Here is a 17,966-nt window from a genome sequence, read left to right as displayed (position 1 = left end):
CAGCGATGCTCCTGCGCACCCATTAGGCTTCTGCAGGAGCAGGGCAGTGTCGCTGGCTCCCGTGATAGGCTTTGAGGATCACAGCAACCATTACATTTAGTTTTTTACTTTGGCCCCATGGGGTTCCATCTGGGACCCCCTACAATGTATAGGTCTTCAAACATTTTGATGCCGAGACCACCTTGTCAAACTTTTTCAGGCATAAGGACCCCCTTCTGGCAAAGATTTCCTGGTACTCCTCATCATCAACAACAATCAACAACCATAAACGCCCACAATTACCACAGAAAATAATTTTTACGGTGGGGAAATGTGAGGATGAGCTGCCTTCACCCCTTTCAGGGCCACTAACCTCGAGTTCCCTGAGTACCGAAAGCGTGCTGAACCGATGTCGTCAGGAGCTCAAGAGTTAACTAACCCCAATTCCTCTTACACACAGGAAGAGGAACAACCAGGAAAGTAGGGAGACCAATCAGGAACTCGAAAGGCGGGGCCAGCCCCTAAAAGGAAGACGCCAGAAATCGACAGTCTGTTGGAGATCGGGAGACTGAAGGAAGAGATCGCGGCCGTGGACGGTGGAAAGGAGTGCTTTGGAGAGGAGCGAAGGACCGGCGGCAAAGACCCCAGCAACCCGGAGGAAGAAGACGTGGAACCAGACGCCTGGATGGAGGACTGGTGGACGCCCTTGGAGAACACCGTCACGCCGCCGTAACTCTAGAGAGTTACGACTTCCGCGGTATGTGAACCGGGGAAATGGACATGAAGGGAGGGGGAGGAAGGGACTGTGCATGGTTGTCCTAAATGCCGCGTGAGACCTGGGAGGGAAGTGGGTTTTCTGCATACTGGTGTGGGTGGGCTGGAGCATAAGCAAAACACCCGGGGCGCAAGAGTACACACTCGAATGTGTATGAGTAGAGGGTAAAAGCCTCCACCTGAGATAAGGCAAGACAGGTCTGAGGCAAACTGAGGAGGGGAGGGTTTTTGAAGTTAAGAAACTCTACGCTACGGAAATAACATTGTTAAAACAGTTACCTGAAAGTAAGGTAACCCGTCTCTTGGCAGGTCTTGACATAGTAAGAGGATTGATTCACTTTGCTTTATCCACCTTGATTTTTACTTACCTGTTCATCCAAACTGTACACTTGGGTGTTCCACGCTCCTTTTTCCCTTGGTGAAGGTCTTCCATTTTTTTAAGTAGTTAAAGCCTTCAGAGAACTGAAATGCTTACCGCATACCATTTCTTCTTTCCATGGTACCCGGGGGACGTTGGCACCACTCACCTGGAGGGAAAAGACCCAACCCGAAAACAGAAGAAAGAAGACCATCAACCAACCCTATTTTCATTTGCCTATTTTTTGTTAAACTTTAATAAATTGTGGCATCATTGATCCACGCATTAGACCTCCTCGATTCTTTTTCTGCCCATCCCTCCCACAGGAAATAATAATAAATAGTATTTAGCAAACCAAAGGTCAATGAGCCTGGGTGTATGGGCAAAGGTGTAGCTAAAAACAGGGGCCCAATTCACAGAACTAATTTAAGACAAAATCCTAAACTTACTCATTTTGGTATTCACAGAAGTTAGGACTCCTAACTTTAGGACTCCTAAATGCCTTCTGTGAATACCGAAAGTCTTAAAATTAGGATTTTTCTCAGTTTAGGAGTAGTAAAGTTAGGAATCCTAACTTTAGGACTCCTAAATGCCTTCTGTGAATAGCGAAAGTCATGAAATTAGGATTTTTCCCAGTTTAGGAGTAGTAAAGTTAGGACTCCTAACTTTAGGACTCCTAAATGCCTTCTGTGACTAACAAAAGTCTTAAAATTAGAATTTTTCTCAGTTTAGGAGTAGTAAAGTTAGGACTTCTAACTTTAGGACTCCTAAATGCCTTCTGTGAATGCCGAAAGTCTTAAAATTAGGATTTTTCTTAGATTAGGAGTCCAAAAGTTACAAGTCCTACCAAAATGAGTAAGTGCCTGCTATGAATACCAAAATGGTAGTAAGTTTAGGATTTTGTCTTAAGTTAGTTCTGTGAATCGGGCCCAAAAGAGTCTCATTTATGAGGAATTGGCACAGGGCAGCGCCACAAGTTTTCATGCTGCGATAGCCCCTACGCCAATGTGAAAGGGCATGAATGCACCGTATTTATGAAATACAGTCCATTTCCGTCCTTTTCTTTTGCGATGGTGCACAAATTGCTGCCTAACACGAATATGGTCAGGATTGGTTTTGTACAGGAAGGGCCACCTTCCGTCACATAAACAATCCAGAGAGGCATTTTCCTCTCTCTATGTGAGCTGCAGAAAAAGAGGAAAAAGCGTGGAGAAATGAAAAATTTCTCCTCATTACGCCTCCACTGGGGAGGCATTCGTTTTTGGAGCTGCCCCAGGTTTACATGATTTTATAAATGTGGGGCAGCATCAAAATCCATTGGTGTTGCATGGGAAACCAACACAAAGCCCATGGAACCCCTCCTTGATGCAGAGTAAGGCAAGACAATGACTTGCACTGCTATGTCTTACTCCATATCTATGAGGCAAAGCAAAGCCATGCAGGGTGACTTTGCACCGCCTCATAAGTATGGTTGAGACACTTGCGCCACCAGAGAATAAAAAAGTGTGATGCTCTGGCGATGCAAGCCTCTCCGATATAAGCCCCAAATTATTCTGTATGTTTTTAGGTCTTTCACCATCAGGTATCTACATATAAAATAATGACACCGTAAATGAAAAATAAATAAAAAGAAGTTGTTACTCAGTGGCAAATGCACTATAGTACATTATGACACCACTATTAGTTAAAGAACTGCACAGGGATGTTAGTAACCAGAGAACAACAGACTTAAACTTGATTGGTGCAGTGGAGAATAGTGATGTGTATTTTTAGTGCTACGAGGTCACAGCCTGTGACTGAAAGCACTGTGAATATGTAAGTCAATTTTTGATATTTGCATTACACACAGTGTAAGATAGAATGCTGCAAAACATGTATATAAATTTTACAATAGCATGGTGCTTCCAAAATATAGATTTTAGTAATACCAGAACATATGTAATGCAATTTTTTTTCACATAACTGTCCCTTCAACAACTCTTCAGGGGGACTAAGGACAGTGTAAATGCAGTTGAAATGAAAAGTAAGCACTTTCCAGCCCAGTTGTTAACTCTTTGCACTTCCACTCAAAAGCCAAATCTTTGTCGTCACACTGCTTGGGGTTATTTCATCAATTAAAGCTGGAACCCCTCCCAGGCATCCTTTATAATTGCAGATTAACTGATAAGGCACATTTGCATTTCATTCAGGCAAGCAGCTGATAACGATCTAAGATCAGACATCCCAGGATGTCTGTGTTTTTCCTAAAAGATCGCAAATGTTTTGGATTGCAGGGAAAACTGAAGGTGGGGAATGCACGGCCCCCTTCCCACGACTCCACGCCCGCCCCTGGGTGTCATGCCCAACAGATTGGAAACCTCTGGTTCAGGGTATTAAAGTACCCCTACCCTAGGCTCTTATACCTTTTTTTAAAAATGTTTGGCGCACAGGTCAGCCGCTGTCCGTGCAGGTAAGAGTGGTGGGGCGGTAGGGCTGAGAAATTAATTATTTATTTAATTTTCCCTCATCATCGTCCATCAAAATCCCCGATCCCAGTCCCACTGCCCCACCATTCTTACATGTATACATATATAGTCACTAACAAACCAGAGGATACAGGGAATTTATAGTTAGGTTCAGATTTTACTCACATAAAACTATATAAATTCAGCAGTCAGCATTTTGCGATGCAGAGCGCGCTACAAAATTCATTTTATTTATTAAATTGTTTACTTACCTCCAATTATCCATATTCTGGTTTTTAGCACCCCCCACCCTGCCCCTACCCCGCCTGCCTTTCTGCCCTACCGCAACTCCCTCCACGGGCCGTGGCTGCTGTCCAATGCGATGCAACACCCCAGAGCTTCACCATATTCTCCAAATTGTGGGACAATGGTCTCCCAGAAAGCACTATTTCTACAAAAATCAATATGTCTGAAGTCTCAGCAGAGAGGCAAGAGTTAGCTAAACCAAACTCCAGGATGGCTCATCTCCATACTCTCCCTCCCCCTGGCATCTGCACATTCCTTCCCTTTGTGTGCCATCTGGCTTAGTTCAAGGGGGGTTGGGCATTAATCGACCTGGCTTTCCCTGCCTGCCTCCCTGTGCCCTTGAAGTTCATAGTTTACAACCCCTCCCCCATGCTCTGACATTCCTATGCAGCAGAACGATCTCCTCCCAGATGGCTCTTCAGGTCAGGTGCTACTTATTACTTCATCAAAACAACCAGGCTAATCCACCTACCACTGACCAATCAGGACAAATCAATGGAAGAAGGCTACATTTTGGCTTACAGGCAAGAAAGTCTTATAACTTCTCTGTTCGGTACATTTTAGTATTAGTTCAATAACAGCATATTGTTGGATTTATCAATACCATTCTCGAAAGTCCTTGAATGATAATTTTCTGTGGTCCCTTGCAATAATTATTAACAAAACTACATAACCCCCCCCCCCCCCACCCGGGACACCTCAGGAAGTCTTTAAGTGTTCTGAAGATATTTATGTAGAACTTCACTACAAACGTCGATTTGTGGAAGCATTTTACCACACTGAGGGAAGTGAAATGTGCAATTTCACTATCCCCAATGCACATAAAACCTCTTTTTATAATGGTCCTCCTTATAAGTACCTGACCCCTCACACCTCAGGGAGACCCTAGAGGTACCTAACATGCCAAAATATTGTAGTTTAGCCATTTGTAAGTGGCCAAAACACCAAAGTCGAGTTTGGGCACAATTTACATGTTAAAAGCAGTCCTGCAACACAGGCCTGCTTTTAAACTGACCTCAGGCTCCCGGCAGGACAAGCATGCAAGTGCAGAAAGGGCTTCTGGTCTCCAAATTGCCATGCCCTATTATATACTAGGGGCGTAAAGGTAGTTTTAATCCCCCTTCCCTATTATGTACTAGGGTCTTATATGGGAGGTCATGCCAATCATAGGGGTACCCTAACCCATAGTGTACCTAGTGTATGTAGGTTTTTTCACTGTATTCCCAGTGTGTTTTCAGCCTAGCACTGGCTCTGGTTAGGAAAGCCCAGGAACAGTCAGAGTCAGTTACAACCACTATCAATTAGAAAAACAAATGGAGGTGCCCAGGGCACAGGATGACTTTGCAACAATTACACTCCAGTTCACCCTTCTCCACACTAAATCACTCCACAACAGTCTATGACACCCTAATCTACTGTTTGACATGTCATTCCATTGTACAACTCGCTGCTCCAGTCTACGATACATGACTCCATTAAATGGGATACCATGCCACTAAACTATATAACAGTTACTACACTCAATGATATCCTACTACACTCCACTACACTCGATTCTAAATAATAATACCCCACTCTATGACAATAGACTTTACAACACTGTTCTACACTGTGCTGTATGGCACTCCACATAAGAAATCTCCACTTGCGACAGTGGATTCTACGATTTGAAACACATTTTTATTAAAAATATAAACTAAATTGGAATTCTATGAAAAAAACAAAGGTTAAATCTTAGTTATAGTTAGGAACATTTATTTTCCCTACATGAACCAAGTTTAAACTACACAAACTTTAAAAAGTATATAGGTAAAACTTTTTAGGTATAACTTTCCTTTACAATGTATCTGCTGCCTTCAAATTATTTAAGTAGTGGACCTTGTTACACACTCTTTTCAGCTAGCGTCCCAGACAACACTATCTATACCTTGCCACTCTACCATGCACTGTGTTTTGACAAATAATGTCATTTGAGACATTTGCTGATAAAATTGATATTGGTGTGGCCAAATTTGTAGCTCTGTTAGTTGGGCCGTTGCTATTGAGAGCCTAGGTTGATGTTCAGCTCTCAAGTATGAAGGTCAGCAAGAGTGATTCAGAATTTTTTCCTTCTGACCTTGGTAACAGAAATAACAATTTTGTATGGGTAATAAACTTTATATTGTAAATGTTTGATATTAATGGTTTTCGTGTAAACAGAATATAAGTATTATATGCAGATGTGTGTACTGTCATATTCTATTCAGCATGGTAAAATAACATTGAAGAGCCCTTATGAGTACTGGGAGAAAACTTTCCCTTTGTAAAGTAATTGTTCCATGCAATCTATGAGGCAGTCAACAGTGTTTTTCTATTGTCAACTTTTCTGTCCTAGGGTCATAAACTCAAATTTCATATTTGCACTGTAGTAATTATAGTGTGACTATGTGTTAATTAGTACAGTTGTTCTAAAAAAAAAAGTGTTATTGAGCAAAATGTATTTCCCCTTCCATGGAGTGAAATGAGTTATTGTTATTGCTAGTTGGACTAGCCATGGCAGTGTGCTAAATTTGCAAACCTGTTTAAAGAGGTATTAAAGTTTGAACTTGTGCATACTCGTGATACTTGACAAGCAACCTACATTATGTATGCAAACTGAAAGTTCACAAAACTTTGTCAACGCACCGGGTACATGTACTACTATCAAATCATTCACATCATGTTACTGCATTGAACTTCTGTTAAGATATACTTCTTTCTGTTTTGTACTGTGTCGGAAAGCTTTACATGTCAACGTATGGCTGCTTTAGAGAGCGATTCTGCCAAGGAGATGACCTAAATGTGTAAATTCTGAAAAATATTTATAAATCTGAGGAGAGATGAGCGTGCCCGCTGTGCATCTGCCTCCTGACTGACATGAGACCTCGGGAGAATTGTATCAAAGACAGGGCTGATTTAGTTTAAGAACATGTGGGCTTAAATCATATCCAGGTCTGCTGAAACTCTGAGTTGATAGGTTGTCTTGTGAATGTTTGAACTTTGGGTATGTAAAATCATGTAATATGCTTTCTTGTAGTTATGTGAAATTTCAGGAAAATGATGCAAAATGGTGCATACTTATGTGAAATGCAAATCAATAATTTAAAGCTAAATTTGAGCACAGAATGCATCCTCATGACCATTTCTGACACAGGAACAAATTTCCCACTAACAAATTAATGTGGAAAACACAATTGCCGTGAACCACATCTGCTCGCATTTTGTTTTTCCAATATTCTATCAGTGTAATTTCTTAAGGCAAGGCAACAGCAAAAGGAAGCCATTTTATGAATCTCAGTTAATGTAAAATTCTTGAAATTATTCAAAATATGCTGGCGTAAATTAAAATTTCACCTGGGCCTAGTTTGAATGTGAGTGTGTTCAAAGACTCACTTTCATATTTCTGCTGCCACCTTGCCTAGTATTGGTGTACAGCAGGGACGGACTGGCCGTAGCGGGCACCCAGCATTTCCCTAGTGGACAAAAAGAGTGGGGGCCGCTTTTGTGCCCATGGGAGCAGGTTATGTCACTGTGGGCCGGTTTCCAGGCAGTGCTGCAATATCTCCCCCCTGTAACAAAAGCGCCAGCAGTGATTCTTGCTAGCACCTCCCCCCGGCCTCCCCCTCCCAGGGCCAGTCGAGCAGCAATCTGCCATGGCTGGTTGCTGCTCCCAGTCCGGCACTGGTGTACAGTCACTACATAAAAATCACATGACCACTAATAGGCATATATTTTTCCCGGTTTACAGTGACAATAAAGGGAAAATCATAAATAATCACTATTTGTATATTTTAAAATACTTATTAAACTCTCTCCTACTGCTTAACCCCTAAGCTAAGGGGGCGGGGCGGAAATACGGCGGGCACATGCTGGTGACGGAACCGCTCCGCCACCAGCGTCGGTTGCGCTGTGCTTGTGACGGAGCGGTTTCGTCATGGGCCGCCCCGCTCAATAGAACGCTCAGCGCAGGCGCGGAATTCGCGCCGCGCATGAGCGGCGAGCGGGCCATGACGGAACCGCTCCGTCATCAGCACAGCGCACCCGCAGCTGATGACGGAGCGGTTCTGTCATCAGCATGCAAAGGGTTAATAATACATGGTTTCTTTATCAATTCAATGGCACCCATTTGATTTGCGACTAAGATTGAAACACTAAATAATTATGTAATCAGATTCTACGATGAAGATTTCAGTCGGTTTTTAAGCCCCTGAGACATTTTGGTTTAACTTGTAGTGTTCTGGAAGTAAGCAGCAAGAGGAGCGTGGAAATGAGTAAAAACAAAAGAGCATGGTACTTGAACTCATCAGACGAAGTTATGAAATGGCTTCAGCATCATGCATTTTTAACTTTATGGTAATAAAACGTATGTAGTAGATTTATCAGTACCAGCCGTTTCCTCGCCTTGGATCATCCAGTAAAACCCGAATAATATACAATAAGCAGCTTAACAGCTTGAGGGAAAAATTGAACAATCGGATTCTGAGACCTGCAAAAAAGAAAAGAAATTGCAATACAGTTTATTACATTGAAAACATCAAGTGCATATATAAAAACACGCGAAACAAATTCATTTTGATCATATTTTTATTTTATACATTTAAAGCGAGAACTGTGGTATGTTATTTATTTTCTAAACACGACTCTTTACATCCATGAAAAAATAATGTAATAGTTTATATTTAGACCTTTTTTTTTATTGAGAATTCATATGGTACATAATAGAAGAGACAATGTGCAGAAAAAAAAATCAGATTAGATGATACGATGATACGACAAGTCCATGGAATATTAAAAAAAAAATTACATCAGATTACAAAACAGTTCGTTGAAAAATTCCGCAGATATTCCATCAAGGACGTATATAAATAAGCATATAAATAGCTATATAAATATATGTACAGATAGATATGAATGGCGGACTGGGAAGAAGGGGGTGGAAAGTTTTTCAAGCATTTACAAGGGAGTCCATAAAATGTATCCAAGGGGGTTCAACAACAAATATATCGGATCCCCACAGCCTGATTGATTATTACTGGCCCTCCCTCCAGGCTTTCAGGGGAGCCCAGATTTTACAACCAAAGTTCCACAGTTTCCTACCCTTGTACAAATACAGTGTGGATTCGATATTATGAATTCCTAAGAGCCTAGTCAGCCACATTTGGAAAGTTGGGGCGTTAGTGTCTTTCCATGCCGCCGCCATCAGAATACGTAATACAGCGACAGCTAGAAAAACTAATGCCTCTGTTTCACTTTTATTAAGACCGAGCTTGCTGTCGCTGCTGAAAATCAAAAAGTTTATGTATGTATGTATGCATTGCGTATTTGTATAGCGCGAAACTGTAACCCAATGGGTATCCTGGTGCTTTGACTTATCCAGACCAACGCAAAACACAGCACTACACTGCCCTGGGGAATATATGGAACTTCAAGCCTTTCTTAAATGAGAAGAATTCCCCCATGCTCCTTAGAGTCACTGGCAGAGAATTCCAGAGTTTGGCCGCAGTATATCCAAAGAAACGGCCTCCCATCCATATCCTCCGGATCTTAGGGACTGTGACCAGATATGCCGATGAAGATCGCAGGGGTCTGGAGGTCGAGTACCAGGAAAAAAGCTCTTGTAGCGGGACAGGCCCCTGATCATGGAGGGCCCTAAACACTATACACAACGCTATAAAACAAATGCGCTGGTGGACAGGTAACCAGTGGAGGTCCTTAAGCGCAAGGGATGAAGAAGCCGAACGCAGTCGAGAAAGGGCCAGTTTAGAAGCCATATTCTGGATGCGCTGCAATTTTCCGATCAAAATACCAGGGGCACCCAGAAGCAGTGCGTTACAGTAGTCGAGCCTACTGAGAATAATACTACGCACTACTTCTGGTCTAGCTTTAGCCGGAAGCATAGGGAGAATCTTACGTAGAATGCGGAGCAGCATCATACATGTAGCGACAGTTTTGTATACAAAGACGTTCAGCTGCAAATTTGGTCCAAACATAACGCCCAAATTACGAGCGGAGTCTGCTGCCGCAACTGTACCCTGGAAAGCGGTGGGCCAGAAATCCGCCGGCAAAGGCCGAGGAATGCGATCCATAGAGCAGTGCAGCACCTCAGTTTTTGAGCCATTAAACTGAAGAGAGTTAATGCGCAGCCAGTTCGCAGTGGCTGTCATGCAGCGATGAAAGGTCTCCTGGGACACAGCCTCTCAACCTTCCAAGGAAAAGATACGCTGCGTGTCATCGGCATAATTAACAACTGTGATACCGAAAGATTTAATCATCTTAACTAAGGGGCGGAGGTAGAGATTAAATAAAATGGGACTGATGGCCGACCCCTGAGGTACCCCTTGCCCCACTTTTTTTGTGCCAGATCTAAAAGGCGGTAGATGTCGATCCTGAAGATAGGAGACCAGCCAGTCTCTAGCCAGACCAGCCACCCCGGCTTCCTCCAATCTGCTGATGAGAATAGTGTGGCTGACCGTGTCGAACGCGGCCGACATATCAAGCAGCACTAAGAAGGCTGCATGACCTGAGTCGACACGCGAACGAAGATCATCCAGGACAACCACTAGCGCAGATTCGGTGCCTGGGCAGGCCTGAAACCGAACTGGGCCATGTCCAGCCAGTTGTTAATTTCCCAAAAACTGGACAGATGTTTAGTGACCCACCTTTCCAGAATCTTAATAGGAAATGGAAGCAGCAAGATTGGCCAGTAGTTCCCCAAACAAGAGGGGTCCAATGTTGCCTTCTTCAGGAGGGGAGAGACCACGGCAAGTTTCCAGCAATCCGGAACCGTGGCAGTGCTGAGGGATTGGCAGCAGATGGAAAACAGAGGCGGAAAGAGTTCCTCTTGAAACACCTTCCACAATCTATGGGGCAGCGGATCTATAGGAGATCCGGAGGACACACCATTTGCCAATTGGCAAAACTCCTCATAAAGGGGGAGGGGAAAACTGTCAAGCCGTGCCTGTTCCATCGCAACCTCAGGGGTCCCAGAGATGTACAATGGGGCCGTACCCATCTGGAACTGGGGGCAGGGGGAAGCTAAATCAGAGAGCCCACTTAAGATGGTGGCAATCTTGTCCTCAAAGGCCGCTGCCAAGGAGTCGCATAGGGACTGAGAGGCTGGAATGCAATTAGCCACACAGGCCGGATGGGATAGGTCCTTAACAATTTTAAACAGAGCTTGGGACTTATTTACTGCCTGTGTCAGCGTCTCCTCGAGAAACTTGGCTTTGGCACATTTAATTTGCGCTTTATAGCACAAGAGGGCCTGTTTATAACAGGCTTTGTCAATCTCTAGGTAGTGCTTCCGCCAGGCTCTCTCCGCCTGCTTACACCACAGCTTCTGTTGGAGAAGGTCTTTAGAGTACCAAGGCATGGCAAGTTTGGGCCTATTCCTTGCTTTTTGTAAGGGTACCACTTTATCCAGGGATTCAGTAATTTGCTGGGTGAGACGCATGTAGCTCTCGTCCACATTTCCTCCCAAGATGAAGCCACCAGATAGCAGGGTGGGGAGACTTGCTAGATTGTATATCTGTGTAGTCTGTGTAGACTGTTATATTCAGACCTAAGGTCATCCCATAATTTGTTTTTGCAAAATTGCAAGAATATAATAAAAGCTATATAGCTGATCTGAAGTAGAGTTAGACCTTTGCTAATATATGGAGACATGTTTCGTACTTATATACACTTTTAAGATTCAAACTATAACACAATTTGGTCTCCTTTTTAATTGATAATGTCCGATTGTGTGCACTTCAAGCGACATAACTATGTATTCAGTTGACCACACTTAGAAATTGAATGTATTTCTTTTGAAAATTAGCAACACATTTCTTAATAAAATAATGAGCAAGACATATCAAAATATTTGTGATTTCATCAACTGAATTAAAAATTGCCACACACATCACACTAATTATTACTTGCTCTTCACACACCTTCGTTGCTCAGCTTGACACACCTGGAGTCTACGTGTGAGTCCTTTGCAGTTTTTACAACTAAGGTAGCTAAGGTTTATTAGCAGGAAATGGGGGTAGGTAAAAGCTCTGTAAAACCTGTGAATACTCAAAAACTCATAATTTCCCATGCGTGCACAAATATTTTGCTTCTTCTGTTCAACCCACGAAGATCCCATAAATTTACTCCTGCAAAGGTTTGAAGAGATATTTGTATCAAGAGTCGACATGGTAATGGTGAAACTGTAAATCTCGGAGAATTTAGAAAAATGGGTTCTTCACAAGGAAAATGTGGGCAAAAGAAGAAACTCATTTAAATATGGGAAAGCACATTACTACATGATTTACTCATGTTTATATTTTACCCTGTGAAAAATCTAGAGAGGACAATTTGAAGTATTCCTTCAAATCCATCGTGTTTAGACTGTTTCATGTGCATAGCTGCAATGTTTGCGGATGCCTAAAAAGTCAGAAATGGACTTCAAATGCAGGAAGTAATGAAGATATCCAATTTTTGATGGGACGATTTTGCTCATTGAGCCCTTAGTCTACAAAAGTATACTTTACATTTGCATAAAACTTAAAAACGTATTTACTTACTTGATCTTTGGTTTTTGATAAAAAATAGCTTCAGCCTCTCTTTGAATGTGTTTTCGTTAACATAAAATTCCACTTGCACCCTATAAAGAAAGAGAAAAATGCTAGTGCTGTAAGAAAAAGCATAATAAAGTCTCAGCACCGCTGAAAGGCACATACAATTGAAACTTTTGCAATGAACTTGAAAACATTGTTTAACCTGGAAACAGGGGACTGATTATGAATTGATATTCATAGTATGCAGACTGTTTAATCAAATGAATAATTGGCTAATTCGAAATATTTGAAACCTTGCATGATTACATTGGACATTTTAAAAATGAATGGGATCAGCTGACTTCCAATGGTTAGAATATGGTTTATTTCATAACAATAAAAGAAAGGAAGAGTGCCATGCAACCATTAGCCAATATAGTTTTTAAAGGGAGGAGTTTTTAACCTACGACCCAAGATGTTGTAGGGTGAACAACCTTTAATATATTTTCATTTAAATGCAGTGACCATCACGTTGGGGTCTTTTCCTAGCACATCCAGCTAGCCATTACTAAGCTAAACTATGCCTGCAAGAACCATATTTGTGAGTGTTTGATTTAGACATACATTCAGAGAACCTATAATCAATACGTTCTTAAAATACATTAATACATGGGAGACAGTTGACTTCTTACATGACATTGTCTGCTGCCAGAGACAGTAACACAGGTAAAAGACAGTTCATAGAGCACGATTACAGCTGGTGTTTAAACATCAAAAACAGAAAGAGCCTTTTCCATTTTCTTCTATTTTTTTAAAAAGATAAAGTTATCCACAGAAAGGAGATCTTTTTTACACGCTTTAGGTCATTATTTTGAAAGACAATATAGTATCTCGACGTATTAACGCACATTCTGACGCACAGCATTTTTTTAATTGGTCATACATTAAACTGATACTGACATCTCTTTTCAGCAATTACTAACTGCTTTTAGTGTGTTTAATTTTGCACTCTGAATTCTGTTTTTCTTCTTTTTTAGCAATGAATAGCACAAAGAGCAAGTTACCACGGATTTAAGCAGTTTCAGGGAAGTGTGATGGTGTCCGTTAGTAATGGGGTTTCTGGTTGGCTAGTGTATACCCTAATCCAAGCAGAACCCACCAGTCTAGTCAGGGAAGTATGTTACGCACTAAAGAAAACCTGTGCTCACCCGCTGGTAGCTTGGCGCAGTGAAGGCAGACTTATCATCAGAGGAAATGTGTAAAGTGTTTGAGCAACACACATACAGGAACACAATGAACACACCACAAAAGCGACTCCACACGGGATTATATAAAAATATAATTTGCATATTGTACATAAAGGCATTCCTAAATGACATGAATCATAAGTACTGTGCATTTGAAGTAATTTCTGCAACAGGACTCAGTAACCTGATAAGGCAGTAATCAGCTCGATATGCATCCTAAGCTCAGGGAATATTTAGGCCATGAAATGCATTAGGTTATGATGAAAAAAAGGTACATAAATCAAGACATTAGTGTACGCAATGCATATTGGTTCAGAAAGCACACAAATCACCATATACAATTATAGGGCGCCAGGACACGGGTGCTCCTACTAGGTCAAATATGGAAACCACTTTGCACTGTTAAAACATATGCATTTGCACAGGGCGCAGAAACTTCTGCACCTACGTTAGGTTTTATTTGGTCACCCCACCCATAGGGCGGAGGAGCCAGTGCACTTCTGCGATCAGGAATACAAGACTCCCGTGAATGGAACGTGGCTGAGATCCCCATTGTGATCGGCCCCTTGTCACGTGGGGCAGGGGAGCAAGGAGTCTCGGTAACCACAACATCCAAGTGAAGGTTTAAAGCAAAATGCTCAGGCTGAGCTCCAACAAGCCTGCAGCCAACCGTGGCCTCTCAGGTTTGCCACATATCTAAGTTGACGTGGGAATCACCCCCGAGCCATGCATGGGCGAGTGAGGGACAATGGCACTGACACCATGCATGCCTCCAACCCTGCAGTACTATCTGACGGGCGAGGTGAGGGCATAGGGAGCTGTGATGACGTCTGTCCTTCGGGATGGGGGCTAGCGATACCTCAAAATGGCGGCCTCTTCCAGCTGCTCAGAATGCGCCAGCTTGATTATGAGGTGTGCACCACTCTCAGGGGAAGGGTCTCGCTCCGAGGTGCGAATCAAAGGGAGAAGCATGGGGCTTCAGCAGCCCACTGAGCAATGCGCTAAGCCTCTCCAGGCGAAATGCTTCCTTCCTGTACAAGAAGCGCTAAAGTAATTGACACCTTGAATGCTGGACTCAAAGTCCAAAGGCAGTATCGCAAATTTGGAGTGCTTGATGGCCCTAGGAATCAGAAATAGGAGGGCCCAGCAAACAGCCCTGGGAGAACACTTGGTGCGGGGCATGCAATAGGCCAGCACATAGGGTTACTTTCAGCAGAGTGGCAGACCCTTGTGCGCCCAACAATCAGTAGGCAGCAGTCCAGTCCTTGAAAGCAGGTAGTCCAAATGGTGGCTGCTCCTGGCAGTTCACACTCCTCCTGGTAATGTGCAGAATGTAGAGCCTGCAAAATCTGGTTACAAGTCCCACGCTGTGTCTGGTTAGATCAGAGTTCTGGGCTTCTGACAGCAGAACAGCAAGTAGACAAGCAATCCAGTGAGTGCTTTAGGCCACTCATCAATCAAAAGGCAGCAGAGCTTCAGCAGAAGAGCAGTCCAGATGAATCATTTAAGCAACACAGCAGTCCTTCTGACAGAGGTTTAGTTCCAGATCTTAAAGTGATTTGAAAACATGGGGTCAGAGCCTCTGTACTTATACTCCAGAATGTCTTTGGTCTAGGGATGACTTCAAAGGAACCTTGTCAAGTGTACAATAAACCCCTTTCAACCCAGCACTGCCTCCAGACATCAGTAGGAGATAAATCAGAACTTTGTGTGAGGTTAGGACACAGCCTATACAATTGTAAAGATTGAATGCCCTCTCCCTCTCACAGTCCAGGAAGACCATCAATATGCAGATCAATGATGATGTAACCCTGTCACACCCACTCCTTCCAGTGTGATGGTTCTCTGGAAAGTTTGCACAAATGTGTAGCTGTTGCCCAGGCCCAAACATGGACTGGAGTCAGGCTGCAAAGCACAAAGAGTCATAAGCACAGTGAAATGCCCACTTTCTAAAAGTAGAATTTCCAAAAAAGTAAAGTAAAATCCAACTACACCAGTAACCACTATGCCAAACATACCAAACATGGCAAGCCTACTCATTTCAGATCAGGCATTACCACTTAAAATTATATATGGGAATTACCAATGCTAGCCTATGAGAGGAGTAGGCCTCACAGCAGTGAGAATTAAGCATGGGCCAAAAATCCGTTACGCTCGCGAAATTCACGGATTTTAGCAATTTTGCGGTCCGCGAAATTGCTGAAAATTCGCAAATTCGCGAGCGGCCGGATTTATTTATTTATTTTTTGGGCCAGTTCACTCAAGGGACCCCTGCGCCCTTCAGCACGATGGCATAGTAACACACACATGGTCACTGGAGACAACTATTCTGGCACTTTACGCAGCTGTAGTGTAGGAAAAGCACTATACGTTTACCCAACGAGGTAGCACTTACTGATTAGCCAGTAGGAAAGTACTCCAGTTGAGTAGAGGTATCGCACAAAACAATGGCGTCTTCTTGGATAAATATGAAGGGCAGGATTCATTCTGGCACGATGCTCCTGACACAAAAATTAAACCTCAACAGGAAGCACTTACAGATATAAATAAAGCAGGTGCCCGAGCTGATGCTCGAATTCAGTAACGCATTCATCAGCCCAAAAACAATCGTGAGCTTTGTTGAGGCTGGGCTTTCTCCCCATGGCTACTGTTTCTGTGCGAGGTCAAACGGGGGGGGCTTGTATGCGAGTTCACATGCCTCTTGTGTGTATAAAAGTTCAGAGACCGATCAGAGCAGCAGAGGAGAAAGAAGCTCCTTGTCACAGGAACTGCACAGGGATTGCGATCGTGAAAGTGAAGGAAGCAAAGTGCATCCTTCACTTTCATGAGCGCAATCCCTGTGCAGTTCCTGTGACCAGGAGTTTATTTCTCCTCGTCTGCTGCTCTGATTGGCCTCTGACCTTTTATACACACAAGAAGCATGTGAACTCGCATAGAAGCCTGCCCGTTTGGCCCCGCCCCACACACTAGCAGTGTGCACCGTCTTCCCGCCTTTTATTTACCCACTATGATGGACAGCTCACTCAAGAGACCCCTGCGCCCTTCGGCGCGATGGCATAGTAACACTCACATGGTCACTGGAGACAACTCGTCTGGCACTTTATGCAGCTGTAGTGTAGGGAAAGCACTATACATTTACCCAACGAGGTAGCACTTAATGATTAGCCAGTACAAAGTACTCCAGTTGAGTAGATGTGTCGCACAAAACGATGGCGTCTTCTTGGATAAATATGAAGGGCAGGGTTCATTCTGGCACGATGCCCCTTTGCTGACTGCTTATTGGAAATGTATCATTCACATTTGGGATCTGCAGACAGGACAGCATACATAGTCAATGGAACAGCCCTAGTCAAACATTGTCTTGTTGGATGTGTCATTAAGATTTCAATCATCCCTTAGAACAGGCATGATTAGATTGTTAACTATTATGAGTTATAGCATTTTGCACCTTTACGTCTGAATCTCTATCAACAATGTCCAAGCACCACAAAGGAGTCTGCTCTATTGTTAGGGGCCACCCTTTAGCAATGGCATGCATAATCAGCAGCACTGTTGCCTCCTCTATTATGCATTAGCAATATAAGAGGAAATGGCTACATCCACCCACCCAGGGCTATGCCAGACAATGATGTGACTTCATCAATTCTTATAAACTCCACAAGCCAAAGAGAGCCCAATGACATGACATCTTTGTGTGCTTTACTTGCACAATAGCAGGAGCAATGGCAGCCATTGACTTCCAGGTGTGGGCATGTGGGCTAGGGGATCTCTAGCTGCTCTACTGAGCATGTCACTGCAGAAGGTCAACAGTTCTCCAACAATGCTATCCTCATCTCTTCCTTTGCACCAAGTGTCACCCAGTCTGCACTCATTCAGTTCAGAGTGGGTGGCACTATCTTTTGGAGCATGCCAATAAACCTCCTCCACTGACATAGCAAGTGCAGCAGTGAGGATCACCCTGCAGTGCTGGCTGCTCTGGTGATGCAGCATTAGGTATTTTTATAGCCATGCATTTTTGGGTTTTACTCCAGGCATTGCAGTATCTCTAATAAGATGTAGCAGACCAGGTTAGTGGACAACACTAAACCTCAGCCATTTCTGCACTCAGAAGGAGGAGTCTGAACACATGGGTCTCACCCGGCCCTTCTTTCTGACCTCTCCAGAGCCACCGTGGCTCTAAGAAGCTGCTCCTCTGGTGGTATGGGCAGAAGACTCACTGAATCAGCACATACTTGGACTCATTTATTGATATTATCATTAATATTACCACATCTTACCAAGCTAATTGTATGAGGATACTGATAGATAGATGTGT

General features: G+C 43.2%; 1 protein-coding gene across 1 annotated transcript in view; it reads right to left on the bottom strand.

Moving 5' to 3' along the window:
* The window catches only part of KCNT2 (potassium sodium-activated channel subfamily T member 2), a 1,660,679-nt gene that overhangs the window by 1,567,157 nt on the left and 75,556 nt on the right, over window positions 1-17,966 (bottom strand). The window contains exons 3-4 of the mRNA XM_078650345.1: window positions 12,432-12,511; window positions 8,266-8,365 (exon numbers count right to left, since the gene is read on the bottom strand). Coding sequence (XP_078506471.1) covers window positions 8,266-8,365; window positions 12,432-12,511 — 180 coding nt within the window. The remainder of the gene's footprint in view (window positions 1-8,265; window positions 8,366-12,431; window positions 12,512-17,966) is intronic.

The sequence above is a fragment of the Lissotriton helveticus genome, chromosome 1_1 (genome assembly GCF_964261635.1).
Source record: "Lissotriton helveticus chromosome 1_1, aLisHel1.1, whole genome shotgun sequence".
Classification (NCBI taxonomy): domain Eukaryota; kingdom Metazoa; phylum Chordata; class Amphibia; order Caudata; family Salamandridae; genus Lissotriton; species Lissotriton helveticus.
Note: the sequence above shows the minus strand (reverse complement) of the source record. Positions and strands in the feature narration are given on the sequence as shown.